Source organism: Protopterus annectens, chromosome 9.part0 (genome assembly GCF_019279795.1).
Source record: "Protopterus annectens isolate FY-2018-M chromosome 9.part0, PAN1.0, whole genome shotgun sequence".
Classification (NCBI taxonomy): domain Eukaryota; kingdom Metazoa; phylum Chordata; order Ceratodontiformes; family Protopteridae; genus Protopterus; species Protopterus annectens.
This window is the reverse complement of record NC_056743.1, coordinates 1,473,117,535-1,473,137,358: the sequence shown is the minus strand read 5'-3', so window position 1 is coordinate 1,473,137,358 and position 19,824 is coordinate 1,473,117,535. Positions and strand designations below refer to the sequence as shown.

The following is a 19,824-nucleotide window of genomic DNA, read 5'->3' as shown; positions in this document are numbered from 1 at the left end:
TAGTTGTCACTTTACAGCAAAAAATATCACAGTAACGTTCAATGTAATCTTTAAATACCATAATACCACATAAAGTGTCATATTTTTAAGAATAATTTTGATTCATCTTGACATCAGTTGTTACAAATAAATAAGCAGTTCTGACAGTCAGATTGTTTTCTATTTATAGCTTTTTTTATTTCTTCCAGCATTTTCTAGCATTGGAAGAAAGTGTTATGGCAAATAATATGACTTAATAGAGGAGAGAATGACTATATCATGCAAGGACTGTTAAAGAGCAATGCACATTAATATATGCACACAATCATACCTGTTCATTCTTGCTGTTAAAGAGCAATGCACATTAATATATGCACACAATCATACCTGTTCATTCTCGCTGTTAAAGAGCAATGCACATTACTATATGCATACAATCACACCTGTTCTTCCTTGCTGTTAAAGAGCAATGCACATTACTATATGCACACGATCATACCTGTTCTTCCTTGCTGTTAATGACAATAAGACTTGAGTTCTTCTTTACACAATCCAAAAAGGCATTCTGCCATCTTTTTGTGTTAGTAGATAAGTTATAGCATTTTCCTTCATATCCTATCCAGCACGGCTCACAATAGTCATCTGTAAAACACAGCAGAAACTAATTTTAGAGATCTTTGACATCAAAGTAATATCAGAGGTCCAATATCGCAAACTAATAATTATATGTCAAGTGGAAAGGGGCCCGATGGAAGTAATGATAACCAAGATTTTAACCCCAAAGCAGTAGAGCAGTAAGAATAACTGCCAATTTTAGCAAAAGTAACATTTGTAGTTATTTATTCATTTATTTATTTTACATTTGTTAACCGGGATAGTCCAACTGGATACATGTCCACTTTCAGTGGAGGCCCGAGGAGAAAAGCTCCAAAGAAACATTTATGCAAAATATGCAAACAAAATATACTAACATGTTTCTACTAAATACAACATGACCATATTAATGAGCAAACATTATTAAGTCATTGGCACGAACATTTAAAAATGATCAAAACATATACAAACAATACTAAGGTATGTTAACTATGTAGAGTCACATCATGCATCTGAAAGGGGTATTGATAAGACTGTGCAGTCCTATCAGTAGACTATTTGTGTAAGGCAAGAGTTACTGCAGTAGTGGAGTAGGACTGAAGTAAGTCTGGTGTGGAGCAGGGGCATAACCATTTGTTGTTAAGATGGCTTTTGATAGACATTTTAAATTTGGTTAGAGAAGATTCCAGGGTAATGGATGAAGGCAGGGAGTTCCAAATTTTGGATATGTAAGATGAGTATAGGGAGACACCGGCATGGTTGTGTGATCTAGTAACTGTTAATAGTAACTTATCTGTGGAGCAGAGTTGCCTAGGACAGGATAACTGCTGAATTAAGTTGCTTAAAGACAGTGTTTTATTTGGGTGGGAGAGCAGCTTATCAGTGATGATAAGTTGATTGTAGATTAGTAAATTTGGCAGTTCAAGCCAGCCCAATTGTTTTAGGTTATGACAGTGATGGGTTCTAAAAGAGGTGTTATTAGCAAATTTGGCTAATTGATTGTATCAGGTCATCAGTTTGCTGGTTTCTGTTTTGGATAGATTGGTTAGGATTGGGGATGCATAAAGTAATGTTGAGAAGAGGTGAGTATGAGCAATTGTGGTCCTAGCAGTATGGGTCAGGAAGGACTTATGTTTGTAGAGAATACCTAGCTTTCTGTGAGTGTTTTTAATAGCTAGATTTATGTGGATATCAAATTTTAACTTGTTATCAATGGTGACGTCTAGTAGTTTTGTGTGGGATTCGGGTGTGATAAGTGTACCATTTTTAGAGTGGATATGGAAAGTGGCGGTAAGGTTGGTATTTTGTAGGGGTGAAATAGCAGGAGCTTGGTCTTTTTGCGGTTAAGAATGAAGCCATTGTAAATAAGCCAGTTTTCAACTGAGTGGAAATTATCCTGGGTTTTATTGTGCAGTTCTTCCAGTGTTGAGGCACTGCATATTATAGTGGAATTGTCTGCATATTGGATAAGGCTAGTGCTATTTGCAGCTGAGTGGAGGTTGTTTGTGAAAATGTAGAATAGCAAGAGACCCAGTATTGATCCCTGAGGTACCCCAAGAGTGACTGGTAAAAGTGGAGACAAGTTATTGTCCCACTGCACTGCTTGTTGTCTGCATTTGAGATAATGTTTGAACCAGGAGACTGTTTGATTATCTAAGCCCAGGTTTTTGAGGTGGCAGATGAGTTTATCATGGCTAACCATATCAAAGGCTTTTGATAGGTCTAAGAAAAGGGCTGATGTAAGTTTACCATGGTTCCTGTTATGGTTTATGGTATCTGTAAATGCTAACACTGCTGTGGTGGTACTATGACCTGGACGGAAACCATGTTGAGTTGGAGATATGAGTTCCTGATTTATAAAGTGGGACATAAGTTGATGGTGGATGCATTTTTCTAATATTTTAGCCAGTGGAGATTGAATAGCAATTGGTCGGTAGTTGGATATGTCATAGGAACTACCCCCTTTGTGAACAGGTATGATATAGGCAGTTTTCTAAATCAGGGGCACTGTGGCTTCAGTGATTAATCTATTGATTAGTACAGTAACTGGTACAGCTATTTCTGCTGCTGCCAGTTTTAGAAATTCATTGGGGAGGGAATCTGATCCTAGTGTTGTGGGTTTCAGCTGGGAGAGTAGTTTTTATGTAGGAGTTTGGGGTAGGTTGCAGCTTAAAAGTGGGCATGTAGTTAGTGGAAAGTGGACACCTGTTGCAGTGACAGTGAGATGTTGTTGGGCTAGAGCAAGTACGGTTTCAGTAATGAATGAGTTAAATGATTCAGTTATGTTGTCTTTTGTTAAACCTGATGTTGGGGGTGGGGTAATGGTTTTATCAGGGTGTAGTAGCTTGTTTAAACCTGCCCAGAATTTCTTAGGATTATTCATATATTGGTTTTGATGGGTAACAAAGTAGTTTCTCTTGTCTTGCATAACTAGTCTTTTGATTAGATTTCTAATTTGTTGGTAGGCTTGCTGTGTTATTGGACTTTTATTGGATCTCCAGGCTACCCAGGCTCTATTTCTTTCAGCTTTATTTTGCCTAGTTTCTCCAGATAACCATGGGGACTTATTTTGACTTAACCCTGGTAGTTCTTGCAGGGGTGTGTCTGTTTAATATATCTAAGAAGGTGGAGCTGAAGTGCTCAATAGCTTCATTTATGGGGTAGGTAATAAAGGTCAGACCAATTGTATAGCTTTAGTTCTTGTCTGAAGTTAGTGGGGTTAAAGTGTTTTTTGTTTCTAATTGTTTGAAGTATAGGAGTTTGGGGGTGGTAGGAGTTGTATTTAAGTAAAAAAGTAGTTTGATGGTCAATCAATGCATCTTAGTTATCGGTCTTTAGGCGTTGTGACATGAGGTACACCTGTGGTATGAATTATTTTCAGTTACTGTAATAATTCAAGCAGGAACATACACATTTCTGAATCTTACCCACTGGATAAGATCTTTTTCAGCCTGAAATTGTTACTTCCTGCACTTCTTTCAGATTCTTGTCAACCCTTCAGTGCCCTGTATTCTAGTGTAATCAGTGTCTAAAAATGTTGTTACTGTCCAGCTGAAGGAGCCATTACTATGCCATTATAAAATATTTCCATATTCTTCAGCTTTCTTTGTTATCGCCTAGCATTTGTTCAGCATTTTTTCACTTAACATCTTGCAAAATATTCTGTGTAGTCCAACTTGCCATGCTTTCATCACAAGGGAAGAAGTATGAGAGAATTATTTTCACATTTCTGTGTGTCAGTGGTGCAACTGGTAGCTTCATATGCATGTCATTCCAAAGGGTCAACACAGGCACAGACAGTTATAGAAGCAGTATAATCTGTCCATAATCTTCTGCTTGTCAATTATTCAAAACGTTTGCATTGAAGTTGTAAAAGTTACACTCTGGGTTACATTTTAGTTACAGAGCTAAATATGGCGGTAATTCAGAGAAAATGGGCAAACCCCCCTACACCTCCCATGTGGGGGTGCTGCAGCTCTGCTCGCCCCCCACATCCCTGCTAACTATGTATGTACCAAATCTGAGATTTCACAACAATGGGGAAAGGGCATGTTCCTAATTTCTGCTGCACCACAACTCAACACCAGTCCAATACCTGTACAATGCACTCATTCTCATACACACACTAAACAAAACACACCATCTCCCCATTGTATGACACATACATCTGAACAATGCACACACATACAACACAAAACCATATACACATGTTGCTACTATTCACTTATTCAATCAGTACCATCATTTACTGGCATTGCAAAAATAAAGTTCTTGAAATAGTGAATAAGAGCCTGAGGTTAGAAGACATGATTAACAAGCTAGATATTGCTGAATAAAAATGGATTATAAGGCTGCATGCAGACACAAAACCGGGTCTGAATAGTATGATTACTATTAAACCCATACTTGAGTTTAGACAAAAGCAGTATCATTAAAACAATAATAAAAATAAATAATAAAATGTAAATTGAAATTTAATATTTTATTCTATGGTTTTTATACTTGATTATATTTATTTGTTTGTTTAATTATGAGAAAATGTATTTAAGGTTTGGGCTTTTAAATTTTAATTGTTGTGGTTTTACTTTTATTCTCATAGGTCAGCTGTGTCATATGGTTGTTATAAATTTGTATATATGTATATGAAATGAGTTTATTCATTGTTTTACTAACACTGAAGAAGGATTATTCCCGAAAGCTTTGTTTGTTTATTAAAGTGAGTTTTTTCTTATTCGTGTTGTTTATTGCAAAAATAACACCTGTACTGCCAATACTAACTAAATGACAACTAAAACTGTACATACCCACTAAAATTTCCAACACACACCAAGCCCAATTACACACAACTAACCCACACATACACATATCACATTCACACAAACATGCAGTCACACAAATATGCACTTACACATACCGGTATTTGCACATCCACACATCACAAAAAATGCACTCACACACACACACACACACACACACACACACACACACACACACACACACACACACACACACACACACACACACACACACACATGCCTGCCTGCGCTCTTGTGCACGCGTGTGTGTGTGTGTGTGTGTATACACACACACACACACACACACATATATATATATATATATATATATATATATATATATATATATATATATATATATATATATATACACATACATATACATACACTTGCACATATACCCTTTGGAATGACATACATAAACAGCATTCAAGATACTGTCAGAGGACTAAATATTTACAATTTGGATGCATGGTATTAATTATACATTTAAGTGACTCCCATTCAAGTGATGGACCATTTTGATGAATACTTATGACCTACACTGACCTCAGAGTAGATTATGTTAAGTTAGGGAGTGCAGGTCTACACAGGTGATAATACAGGCCCCTTATCAAATTTCTTTGACATATATTTGTGTGCGCTTGTGGATTTGTGTGTGTGTGTGTGTGTGTGTGTGTGTGTGTGTGTGTGTGTGTGTGTGTGTGTGTGTGTGTATAAACCTATATAAAGATGCAGGTGTGTAATGATGCTTGCATCTACTTACATACATAAATATATGTAAAATATATGCCACATGGTATTGTGAACCCTACATATATAAATATATGTAAAATATATGCCACATGGTTGTGAACTCTGGCTCTAGGTGATTTGGTTACTGTTCATTCACAGATTCCTAGATTCCTAGATTGTTACTAGGCTAACAATCTGGCAGGGCCTTTCTAAGCCTAGCCAAGTTTTCCTGAAAGAATAATGATGTCCTGTATCCAAATAGGACAGTGAGGCCCAGACACTGATAAGCTATCTCTGCCCAAAAGAGACATGGGTGCCATGTAAAGTGTAAATTTCCTATTCCCCATCCACTGGTCTAGGCTGTTTTTAAATTGGGTAATAGACAAACTCAGCTTCATATGGATGGGAAGCCTGTTCTGTAGGGGGAGCAGTTTCTGGGACACATATCTGTCTCTCCAGAATGTTCTGTTTAAGTCATAGACAAAATTCAGGTCCCTAGACCCTGTATTTCTGGTACAGTTTGACTTACAAATATGTAGGAGATTCATAAGTGTGGGGTTTGTAGATGTCTTATAAGCTGGGCATCGATCACCCCTCAGCAATCTGTAGGAAACTGAGTAGAGAGAAAGAGCTTCTGCATACGGCAGGTTTGTTACACCCTGTATTATTTTTGTAAGGAACCTATGAGGCACTTTAGTTGCTGCATATGCCTGGTCAGGTGCATACCAAAGGAAGCGTTACACTCTGTGATTGGTCTGATAAGGGCAGAATACAGTGGGATAATGACCTCTTTGGACCTAGATGCCATGCACTTACTTATAAGTTATGCAGCATAAAAGAATTTCCTGACTACTGTTGCCATGTGGTGGTTGAGGTTAAGGCTACTCTCTGGGTGCATACCCAAATGTACGACCACTGGGTCGACTCTTAGAAGTGTATTATCAACATGGTAATTAGCCAGGATGGTTGACTTTCCTAAGGATACAATTATGCATTTCTTAGCATTGAGTTTAAGACCATGATTTTGACACCATTTATTATTCAGAGATAGACCTTCTTGAAGAATGCTAGTGTCTGCAGGGGAGTCGATGATAACCCACAGCTTGCAAACATCTGCAAACTTAGTCAACAATAAATCTCTAGCATTTGCTTCCATTTCAGAGGAATAGATGGCAAAAAGGAGTGGGCCCAGTACCAAGTCCTGGGAGAGTCTGCTAGTGACTGGCCTCTTGGTAGAGGTGGCCTCCCTTAGTTTGACCTCCTGGGTCCTATCAATGAGCTAGTTGTCTATCCAGCAGGTGATAAAAGGGTTTATACCTAAATTAGTGAGCTTGTCTATAATGTCTAGGTGGGGTATTGTACCAAAAGCCTTGGCCAGGTCGATATAAGCTGTGTACATAGTCTTACCTTTATCCAATGTTTTGGTGACCCTCTCAAAAAAGTCCACCAGATTTAACAGGCATGGCCTTCTTTAACAAAGCTGAATGTGATGGGTTCACCATTTGCAGGTTACCTATGTCCTTATTTATCATGTCTGTGATGATTCTTTCCATGGCCTTACACATGAGGCTGGTAACATTTATGGGCCTGTAGTAACCCAGATCAGTGGTTGGACCTCCTTTTTGCTGGGAAATGACTGTAGTCATGAGGTCGATATGGCATCTCAACCCCATGTCCTCAATGGGGAAACAGGAGTTGATGCTGATGCTAATTGTAGTCTCATTTGGGATGCATAAGATCATAAGATATTTTTTACTGTAAGGTTTGCAGAATGAGAAACCATTAATCAGGAGCCAAGCCCCAAAATCGAATTACATGAGGTGATTACATATCAGGTTGGTGAAAGTCAAATTCTTCATTCTAACACACTGATGCTGTCACTTTGTTGAACAAGATTATCAATAATGTCGAAGAGCTGTGCAGTACTTGAAACTGCCTGCACCCATACATACCAGGAGGCAGTTGTCCTACATGAAACAGGTATGGCAAAGCTTGCACGAATGGTCACGCGCGAAGCATACACGAATGGTCAAGAGCACAGCAGTACATTGGTGTGATTCGTATTCAACAATGTGCTACGGTCAGCATGTTGGGATAATCTGGCTCGGGTTCACCAACTTGGTATCTCTACACCTCATGTAATTCCTCCAGAAGACTGTAGTCACTAGGTGAAGTGACAATCTTCTAAACTGATGATAGGTATGTGTGTGATGTGTAAGTGAGAGGTCATATAATGGGATGTATGAGCAGTTCATCCAGGACTAGTTTTCTGGCACTATTCACAGGGATACACTCTTGCTACAAAAGATGAGTAGATATGCAGCTCGAGCAGGTAAACGCAGGCTAGTGAACACTTCAGTGCATTCAAATGAGCAAACTCAGCTCAGGGAATCCATAGGAAAGACGCTTTCAATAAACTTTAAAATAAAAACAGACACACCTTCGTGCCAGACAATGAGTACTTCCAATGATATGGCCTACTGCTACCCCACAACCTTAACTGATATGGGCTCCTGACACCCAAACCCCCCAAGTGTTGTGGGCTCCTGCTACCTTATAACCCTGAATAAGACAAAGAATGCCAGAGAATGAATGAATAAATGCATACATCCATGTGTACTCACATAGGAGGGGTGGTTTATGACTAGAATGGTACCACTGTAACAATGTCAGGCTCATAAGTTTTATTCCTAAAATAATACAATAGACTGTCTCCTTCAAGTGCACCTCATTAACTAAAATGTAGTCCTTTTATTGCAAACAGCTTTGGTATGTACAAGGTCTCTGTGAATAACTGCTGCAGAACTGTTATTCATAATGAATTAACTTACATATATTCCACATACCCACTGCCTGCTTGGTGTGCAGTAGCATTTTCTTTTTGCAGACGTACAATATCACTGTTTTTTGAAATCAGGAGTCAGCATCCTCTTGTATATTTTTCTAGACACTGACTATCTGGTACAGATACGTTTGTCAATTTCACCCAAATAAATTAAGAGGACACATTTGCAATTTTTTTCCTATAAATGCATTTTTTTTCCATTTCTGATAGTCTGGTTGTAGTTTTCTTTTATTTATTTATTTTTTATTTTTAAATACTTTCTATTTAAGTGTGCTAGATTTTCATTTTGGATTATTTTAAGTAAGCTGACTTGTTTTTAAGAAGTTGGATGTCACGTTTAATGAATACTGTATGCGGTGTTTCATCTTTTTTACAGTGTGTGAGAATTCATTGGAGTTGCAGTGGATTATTTTAACTTCATTTGTTCTAGTTTTGCAGTTTACTACTATGTTTTGGGATTGGTTGTGTGTCTTTAAGTCTAGATTTTTATGGTCCAATTTTTGAAAATTGTCACTATTCTTTTTTTGTGCTTCAGGAATGCTGCTTGCATTTTGTGTTATTACTTTCTTTTCTTTTTGTGTATGTGTTATGTATGATCTTTTCGTGTTCAGTGTATGATGGTGTGATGTTAGCTTGCTCTTCTTAACAGAACTACAGCAGGAATAAACGTTTAATTTGCTGTGATTCTGATGTGGGCAGAATGTATGTACTGTCAGTAATGCAGGTAGAGGGAGTCCAAACATTTTTGGCAACATTGATAAGATGTTAATTAACAAAGATTATGGACAATCCAGTCAAAAGCATGTTTATGTTACAACTCCATATCTAGGTCTATTACTTATATACATACACATATATAGATAAGTAGATAGATGTTCATAGGTTCATAGGTTCATAGGTTGGTACTAGGCTATCAGCCCTAGGGCCTATACAAGCCTAGCCATAACAATTTCCTGGCTATTTCTTCCCACATTATTTACTTTCCTGGACCCCTGTCTAGCAGGGTGACTGACGTGATCCCTGGGGTGAATTTCCTTTCTCCCATCCAATCGTCAAGGTTCCTTTAGAAGAGGTCCAAAGAGGCACTCTGCTTGACATGTATGGGCAATCTATTCCAGAGTCTGGGAAGTCTCTGGGTCAGGAACCTATCCCTCCAGCATGTTTTGTTTATTGTGATGACAAGGTTTAGATCCCTGGAGCGTGTAGCTCTGAGGGATTGGGATTTCTTTAAGTGTAGCATGTCCAACAGCTCTGGGTTTTACATGGCCTTGTATGTTAAGCAGAGATCGCCTCTGAGTAGACGATATGCGACAGAGTATAGCTGGAGTTTTTTAAGGCAGTCAGCGTAGGGCATCTGCTTTAGGCCTGCGATTCTTTTAGTGAAGTATTTCTGAGGCCTTTCCAGTTGTTGCAGATGTCTTGAGAGGTACATACCAAATGGGGCGTTGTATTCTATAATGGGTCTAATGAGGGATGAGTACAGTGGGACAATGACCTCCTTTTTTCTGGATGAAAAGCCCTTCGTGATGAGGTGTGCCACATAGAAGGATTTCCTGACTGTTGTGGCGATGTGGTTATCGAAGGTGAGACCACTGTCCACCTGTGTCCCCAAGTCTCTTATCACACTTTCTGTGTTTAGTGTACTGCCACCTATATGGTAATTCATGGATACATGTTTTTTCCCAAAGGGGATAACAATACATTTCTTGGCATTGAGCTTGAGCCCATGGCTCTGGCACCAAGCATCTGTTTCTGTAAGGCCCTTTTGTAGAGTATCCACATCATTTGGGGATTCAATAATGGCTCCCAGTTTGCAGTCATCTGCAAACTTTGTTAGCCAGAGTCCCTTAGTGTTGACCTGTACTTCAGAGAAGTAGATGCCAAACAAGAGCGGCCCCAGGACTGAACCCTGAGGTACTCCACTTGTCACTTGTCTGGAGCTGGATTTGGAGTCAGCTACTTTTATAGTGTGGGTTCTATCAGTAAGCCATTTAGCAACCCATTGGGTGACATAGGGATTAATGCCCAACTTAGTAAGTTTATCTATGATTCCAGAGTGGGGGATGGTGTCAAAGGCTGTGTGGACCACCTTACCCTTGTCCATGGCTCTGGAGACTGATTCAAAGAAGTCAGTCAGGTTCAGGAGACAAGATCGGCCCTTCACAAACCCAAACTGGGTGGGGTCCAGTGTTTGAAGGTTGCCAATGTCTTTGTTTATAAGTTCCATGATAATACGCTCCATGGCCTTGCAGATAAGGCTTGTCAGACTGATGGGACGGTAGTTTCCGGGATCCAAGGTGGATCCCCCCTTGTGGATTGGGATAACTGTAGCTCTGCGCCTCTCAGTGGGCACGAAACCTGAGGTGAGGCTATGATTAAACATGACACTTAGGTGAGGTGCCAGTTCATATTGTAGTTCATGTAGTACACAGCCCGGGATGTCATCTGGTCCCATGGATGCTGTATTCTTGGCTTTAGAGAGTGCGTTTTGTACCTGTGTGGCCGTTATTACTGGAATTTGGCAATCTTCCGGTATTGAGATGGGCCATTTAGGGGGTGAGAGGGGGTGAAGTTGGCACTGAATCGATCTGCCAGGATATTGGCAATATCCTTTGGATCAGTATATTTAATGCCATTCTGTTTTAGCTCAGAGCAAATCTGAGCATTGCCATTTAGATTTTTGACATAGTTATAGAATGCTTTGTGGTTGTCTTTGGAATCTTTGGCAATTTTATTTTCGTAACTAGCTTTGGAGGATTTTATGAGGCATCTCAGTTTCTTACTGAGGCTAGTAAGGGAGTTTTTTGCATCCTGGGATTTTCCTCTTTTCTGCAAAAGTTTCTTCCTTTTGTTATAAAGTTTGTTTATGGCAGGGGACCACCAGATTGGCTTCCTTTTTTGGATGAGAGCATTTTGATTCTATTTGGGATGGCATGATTCATGCATGAGTGGATGTGCTCGTACAGTGCCTTAGTGTAGGATTCAGCAGTTTCAGTTCCCGTCTGCATGGGTGTCATGAAGTTTGTCACTTCTGACTTGAGTAGCATGAAGTTGGCTTTGGAGAAGTTTTTTATGGTGGTTTCTTTACTGGGGGTGGGGTGGGATGTGGATGTTAAGGGTGATTAGCTTATGGTCAGACCTGACTAACGAGGGGTGACCATAGGTATGGAGCATTGATTTCCCATGTTGGTAATGACCAGGTCTAGGATATTGGAGCCCTGGTAGGACTATGGATTAGTTGATCCAGGGCGTTGGAATTTATGAATTCCAAGAACCGCTAAGCAAAGGTGTTGGGACATGAGTAGTTTTCCCAGTTAATGGCAGGGTAGTTAAAATCACCCAGTATTAGGGTGTTTGGTTCTATCTTAATATTTTCCAGAATGTTTAGAAAGGTGTAGTGAGAATCTTGAGGTATGGTGGGGGATCTGTAGCAAGCTGCAATTTGGATTGCAGTCTTACCTAGTGTTAGTTGCACTTGGAGAATTTCAGACACATTGCGTTGGCCAACTAGCCTGGTGGTGTGAATATCCTTGGTGAATATTGACACTCCTCCACCTTTAGTGTTTCGGTCCTGGTTTGGTGGCCGAAAAGTGTGGTAAGAGTTGTAGCCTGGTATTGCAGGGGTGCTCTCTGGAGCCTTGAACCAGGTCTCAGTTACTGCACAGATATCGATGTTCTCCATTTTTAGGAGTGCCTCGAGAGAGTGCATTTTGAGGTTTAGACTTCTAGCATTGAGTAGCATTACCTTCAGATTTTGCATGCTTGTACCTGTTACGGTGGTGGTTTTGTCATTTGAAGTTTGCCTAAAAAAGGCACTATAGGAACATATGGGGGTCTGGTGTATATTTAATGAATTGTCTTGTACTGTAGGAATATAGAAGGAGTTTTAGGATTGTTGGCAAGGTTATAAGCTTTGAACTGAGTTCCTGAACACTAAAGTACAAAACCACAAGTAAAAAGTTCACAGATTAAAAATATATAGACTAATACCTTTAAAGAAAGAAGTTTGGGGATTGTCAGCAAGTTTATGATCTTTGAACTGAGTTTCCTAGTGAAGAATACAAAACAGCAAGTGAAACGTTCACACAGAAATAGAAATTAGGTAAAAATATCAAAAATCCCATTGGTAAACTAGAGTCTTCACTGTATTGTACTTAAACCTTTTTGAAAGATGTCCATGGAAAATAACACAAATAAGGGAAAACAAATGTTCCAAGTACATGCATTCTGAATACTCATTGAATTGCATCTTGTTAAAGACTTTATTGAGGCAAACCAACCCCACTCCCTACAAACATACTCAATATCAACATTTTATGTCTATCAGTACATCATAAAAAACACCTTCGACATTTCCCAGAGATTGTCAGCTTTTAAAAAAGCCTAAGGTTAAGGCGACTGCAGAATTTCCCACCAAAAGAGCAAAACAACAAGCAAAAATGTCTCACAGAAAAAATACAGGTATAGAAACATCAAAAAAGTCCTGCTACAACAAGGTCTTTAATGTGTCATACCTTAAACTTCCTTTGAAAAAGTCCATGGGAAACATGCAGATGAACATGCAGCTGGAAGCCTTGTATTTTCTTACGGACTTTGGCTTGCCAGGGTCTTTCTTGATGTTTTAATCTCAGAGTGTGCAATATTTCATTTATTAAATAAACCAGACACCCAATTATTTAATTTATCATTTTTTTCCTATTTCATGTTTTGAATTACTGGTTAGTATTAATTTCAATGGACTGCAGTTATGGTTTGGGCTGTCTTCCTAAACACAGCATTATATACTTTCCTCAGGATTTTATAAATGTCTCTTGTGTGTGGTTTTCTGTTTGAGTTGTGAGGCACTTTTTAATTGGCACAGTGGGTAGTTTCATTGCCTCCCAACAAGTGTTTGCCTGGTTTGATTCTCAGCTGGGCTACCTTCTGTGTGGAATCAGCATGCTCTCTCTGTGTTCATGTGGGTTTCCTGTGGGTGCTCTGTTTTCCTCATCCATTCCGAAGACATGCAGTAGGTGGGTTGGACACTCTAAACTGGCCATAGGTGTGAGTGTTTGGTGTGGCTAAACTACTTTGGCAGGACTAGCCACCTGGTGGTGTAAACCTTGGATCTAGATGATTGATGTGACACCTGACCCAATACGCAAAAATGAGAAAAAGGGGTTGTGGATGGATGGAGAAGTGTTAGTAAAGTTTTGTGTATTTTAGCAGTGTGGAGAGTTCCTTCTTAGGATTCATTGGTTTTACAATTTGGATATGTGATGTAGTTAATTTAAACTTAGGCTAGGATTCAAAGAGAGACTTTAAGCAAGTGCGGATTGGCCAGTTTAGGTTGGTAAATTAGTGAGACAGAGAGAATGTGCCAGTTCAGAGACATGGTAAAACTGCACAGAGAAACACCTCATTAGCAGCTCATTACCATGTCTCTGAACTGAACTGTGTGCTGACAGACCTTACCCTGCTAGTGTCAGACTATCAGCACATGCATCACAAAGACACTCCCACACACACAAACGCACACACTTAGATACCCATACACACGCGCGCACACACACACACACACACACACACACACACACACACACACGCACGCACGCACGCACGCACGCACGCACGCACGCACGCACACACACACACACACACACACACACACACACACAGAATCATCACCTACCTAACTCCCATCCTAAGATAGAGTTGCCATAGATTAGTTACTGTGGAGGGGGCACATAGCAGAGACTGGAGTAGTAGTAGAGATTCTACTGCTTTTGGGCCTGAGAGGTTAGATGGCGATTTGCTCTCTACAACATGCCAAGCTGTTGGCAATTATTAGCTAAAAAGAGTTTGATATGATGGTTAAATTTAAGTTGGTGACCTATAATTAAACCTAGAATTGCATCTGGAAGTTTTGTATGATGTGATTTTTCCAAACTTGATGTCATGTACAGATATTATATTTATTTGATGTGCAGTATTGAGTGTTGTTTTACTAGAAAAGAGAACTATGTTTAGGGCCCATTATTAGTTAGCTAACTGAATGCTGCTTCATCACTTTGTGATTGTAGCTGGTCAGGGTTTATTAACTTATTTATGTTATCTATCCCCAGAAGAGTTTAAGTTTTGTAAACATATATGATTGCAGGCTCTAGAACATGCCCATAAATTATGTTAAGGATGGAAAGAAAAAAATTTCCAAAACCATCTAGTACACATTGTCCAACACCTACTCCTTCTCCACTTGTGCACACTACACATCTACAAGGATAACCCAAGAATCACCAAGAAAGCAAGTATAAGTCCATAAGGCCTAATACGTCTGCATCTACACAGGGAAGTGTTTTAGTCCTAACTCTATAGTTAGGCATAGAGACACCACACTCATCAAACTGGACAAGAGCAGCATGACTGTGAGCTGCTTATTTGGTGCAAGCATCCATCTTGTAACCCAAACTCTGCTACAATTTGCTGGAGGGAAAGGTTAGTTTGTTTTTGCTTTTTTGTATTTTGCATTTTTCATTGCATTCTTTTGTTCTGTATATTGAGATGTATTTTCTTTACACTGTGCTTTATTTGTATTCTGCTTTTAATTGCATATTTAAACTAGGAAATAGACCACAGCTATGTTTCTTCTAAGTCACATAAAAATTAAGTTTTCCCCTCCCTCCTATCCAGGTGGTGTTCTGTTTTTAAACTCAACTGTCTTTCTAGTTGCCTGCCCCTTATGTTAATTTGACAACATATCTCCTTCCCTTTCCTCTTTTATTGGCTATTCTCAGTAAGCTCTAAATTATCATTTTATGAAATCCCTCCCATTCAGCTATTTAAATTTATTGGCCATTCCATTGTATTCAATAAAAGCAGAATACAAAGTGCCCACCCCTTCCAATTTATCTTGTTCTTTTAAAATTAGTGGCTCTCCACTTTAAATAGCTAAAGCTTATGTTACTGCCTCTTTTATATCTAATTGCTTAGTGCAAACTGCAGGATATTAACCCATTTTTCCAACTTACCTTTACAATCTGCAACATCGACTCCAAGACCACCAATTATCAGTGAGCCTCATTCTGCCTCTCAGTAGTCATCTTGGGATTAGTGCTTCTCTTTTGCTTCTGGCGAGAGAAGGAACATAGGGACATTTCCTGGAGACTGCTGATCACTGAAAAGCCTAATAACTGCTTCATAAGTGCCAGCTTGGGTTTTGTACTTATATTTTGCTCCTGGTAACAGAAGGAGCAGAGTGCATTAATTCCTGACTGTTTCTGCTTGAGCAGTGAGTGTCTGTGTTTGACCTTCCTGATTAATCTGGAATCAAGGCATCTACCAGGAAAAGGCAACAACAAATCTATAGATCCTTGCATCAGCTAGGACAAGACTGTGGATTACCAAACAGCCTGTGGCCTGCTTCTCATCTTGGGATCAGTGCTACTATTCCGCTTCTGGTAAGAGGAAAAAGCAAAGGGGCATTATATCTCAGCATAGTGAAGCTGTTATGAGACCAGCACTAGTAGTAGCCAGGCAGTAGCTATTCAGGTGGCTCCCCTCCTTTCATCATTCTTGACAATTTAGTTATTTTGTTTCAGTAAGTACTGCTTGATTTACTTCTAACTTCAGAATATCTGCCTAAATATTTCATCCATAAATCATCAGGGTCTATTCATTAGTTTCCCTTCAACTGCTTGGCAATGCCCTGTACAGACACAGACACCTTGAGTGACATTTTTCCTGTAAAAGCACCATTGATATTTCCCCAATACCTAGTTGCACGGGATACCTGGTTTGCAGTAACAAGCACCGCTCCCAGAGTTGCAAACCAGATTCTCCTGATAATACCTTATATTCTGACTCCAAATGTCTAATCAATAAAAAAATGTCTGTTGCCATGGATATGAACTTACCAGCTTAGTGGATATGGGCATCCTGAGGCAATCCATTACCAGCTTGGTGGATATGGGCACCCTGAGGCAATTTAGAAATTATGTCATATTTTCTGACAACCAGTTAATTCTCAAAAAAAATGGTATGGTATGTGAGAGATGTATTTACACAATGTCACTGGAGGCAAAGCTCTCACATAAAAGCACTCCTAATATCAATAAGGTTGTCAGTAGTACACAATCTGCACCCATCACACACAATTCAAAGCAGACACATAGACCCACATATACTGAGGCAGTCAAATGTAAGTTTCCTAAACCCGAAAGACCTCCTACAAAGTACACATAACAAGTACCCTCAGCTAACCCAAAATGCACGCTTTCAAAAGAACACCCACATCAACACATACAGACACATCTCATGGAGCCTCTACTTCTAAGCCCATAAGGCAAGCCATCACATAGTCCAACATTCTGATCATTGGAGACTCCATTGTGAGGCACACTGATGTCCCTCTCACCAGGATGAGTAAGGAGAAAGTCACAGTCAGTGGCTTATCAGAAGCCAGGATCCTCCACATTATGTACGCACTCGAGTGAACAGTTATAACAGGGAAAAGTTTGATATTTCTGCACCCCTTTACTCAGATTCTCAACTTCTAGAGTATGTTGTATTACTCTCTCATAGTATGCAGCTAGTGCATAGATCTGGATTACTTAAGTACAGAGGAGATCCTTTTGACAATAATAATCAGGTCAGACTAGTAACGACCTATGGAAAGAATACATATTCATTTATGAATATAATTTCCAGACATTGGACTATCCTGCACAGTGAGGGTTCACTTGGAGAATTTTTGGGAGAGAAATGTTCATACTCCTTTCGGAAGGGTCGTTCTCTGGGGTCCCTGTTTAGTCATTACAAAAGATGGCAGGTTCAGGATACAAATATGAGTCAGAGAACCATCACTGGTGATAAACTGGTTGGTTGCAACCCATGTAGCCATTGTTCTTATTGCCCCAGGGTGCTTAAGACAAAAAGCTTTAGCTGTAAGAATTCACCTGTAGTATATGATGTAACTTTTTTTGGGAACTGTAACACTAGTTGGGTGATTTATCTGGCCAGTTGTACTGGCCCTTTATGTTGGGCAAACGTCTAGGCCTTTAAGATTGAGAATAAGTGAACATATTAGTGATATAAAGAACCACAAACAGTCAAGCACCTTATAAAACATATTTGCAAACATAAAACTGGTACATTTAGTTTTACCATTATCGATTGTATTTTGAACAAAACACAGGACAGGGTTGGTCTACATGAAATATTAAATTTGAAAGAAAAAAAGTGGATTGCTAAGCTAGGAGGGCTTTTTCCACCTGGCCTTAATGAATATTTTTAATTAATTAATTAAATGATGTCTGTTTAAAATATTGGCCAATCAAAGTATGTATTTATATATCATCTGCTGGTGGGGTATGTTGTTTGTTTCTGTTCACTGAGGAAGGCTGTGTAGCCGAAACCGGTCTGGAGTCTTATGTGAATTAATGAATTGATGTGTATTTTTTAATACATTATTTTCCACACAAGTTGTGCTGGCTCTTTCATTTTTTCAGTTATTATGTTTTTGGGCCATTGCACTAGCCATACTTGCGGGTCCTTTGCAGTTTAATTAGGTTTACAAAGACCCTTGTGGTCATTAGCCTAGTAAACACCTATGAACCTATGAACAAGGGTCCTAAGGTCCCTAAAGCAGACAAACATGACTGCAACCTAGTGATGGCCAATATGGAAGTAAAAGACTTGAAGTACTTTGTCCAGACATTATGGAACTTGCTATCTATGTGTCAGAGACAGGAAAGATGCTGGTCTTGAGTGGTGTCTTCCCTTCACTAAGAATAACGCCAAGATGCCATGACAAGATAATTGGTTTTAAGAACTGCTAAGATGTTAGTGTCATTCTGTGGGATCCCATATATGTTGGTCTGGGAGGAGATGGTACATAAGAATTCTTGTTTCAGCAGTGATAGCGTACACATCTCATACCGGCACACTGGCTAAAGCCTCGTAGTGCCATTTTTAAGCAGAGTTCCCCTACTGGATGTTCCCACATAGCAAACTAAAAATCAAATTTAGAAAACATTGTGGTGGGACTCCTCAGTGCTGGGACTCTAAACAGAAAGATGACAGAACATGAAGACCGCCTGTAACTATTTGTAAAAAATGGTCTATACCCCTTTGCCAAAGACCTAAAACCTTTGCTGCTCCCATAGTGCCTTTTTTAGGCAAAGTTCAGTTAATGACCATTCCAGTGTAACAAACATATCAATATCAAAACAAGGTCAAATTAGAGTTGCTCCTGTAATACATCTAAACAATAAGCTGCCAGACCTTGAGGTGCTCCTGTATTTGGACAGCATTTGTATATGTGCAATCAATGAAACCTGGTTAACTGCCCAAAAAACACTCCCTCCAAATCTGGCTTTAGTATCTGCCATGTATTCAGACCTAATTACAACTGTGGTGGCATATCCCATATTTTTCAGAGACTATATCACTGCTAGAAAAGATTCTCAGACACCTACAACTTACTCAAGTCCAAAGCCCACGAAACAAAATCAACTATCGGTTTTTCACCTGTTACAGTACACCTATCATACTCACACAGCACTGGAACTAACTAAGTCAGAAAAGAATCTGACACTTGAATATATTCATAGGTACATAGGTTGCTACTAGGCTATCGGCCCTAGGGCCTATGAAAGCCTAGCCATAACAATTCCCTGGGTATTTCTTCCCACAATATTTACTATGCCACAATACTAGCAACCATATTTAAAAATATTTGTCTAAACCAAAAAGGAAGGCAAACAAGGATTATCCATACAAATTAAATTGTTCTACATATTTTGTAATTCATTTTCTGATACCAAAATGTAGAAGACTAAGACTATGCCATGCTAATGAGCTTCATCCTTTAGTCCTGTGTTTGATTTCCTACCCTCCACATCCACTCTATTCTAGTCTCCAAGTACATTTTGAGTGACTCTCAGTATGACACTTAACCAGACAAGGTTGGGTTGTCCCTGGAAATCACTTTTGCTTAGTGGTCTTATTTGTTTGCCAAATAAATAAAAAAACATGTCTTTCTTTAATGAACTCTTAAACTATAAATTCTACTTTAGACATGATAGTGCATAAGGCATTCAAGCTTCATTCTTTACTGACAAAAGGCTCACTTTCTCCTCTCTCTGATCCTATCCTGAATTAATGTTTGTTCAGTAGTAATCAAACAATACATACATTTACATCATAGAGTCCTTCCAGAGTCAAATATATTTGAAGTTATGGTACTGTATGACTGAATTCTGTATTTAGCCTTATTTGCATGAGTCTCTGTAAAAGACTGTATTGTCAAAATCATAAACAAAACAGCTGTACGTGCAGGAGTCCCCCCCACACATATGTGGTTATGAGATACCGTAATCTCAAAACTGATTTTCTTAT

The 19,824-nt window shown here is 39.2% G+C and overlaps 1 protein-coding gene across 1 annotated transcript in view; it reads right to left on the bottom strand.

Annotated features, from left to right (window-relative positions):
* Positions 1-19,824, bottom strand: part of LOC122812123 (adhesion G protein-coupled receptor E2-like) — a 901,467-nt gene that overhangs the window by 650,105 nt on the left and 231,538 nt on the right. The window contains exon 3 of the mRNA XM_044084412.1: positions 479-621. Coding sequence (XP_043940347.1) covers positions 479-621 — 143 coding nt within the window. The remainder of the gene's footprint in view (positions 1-478; positions 622-19,824) is intronic.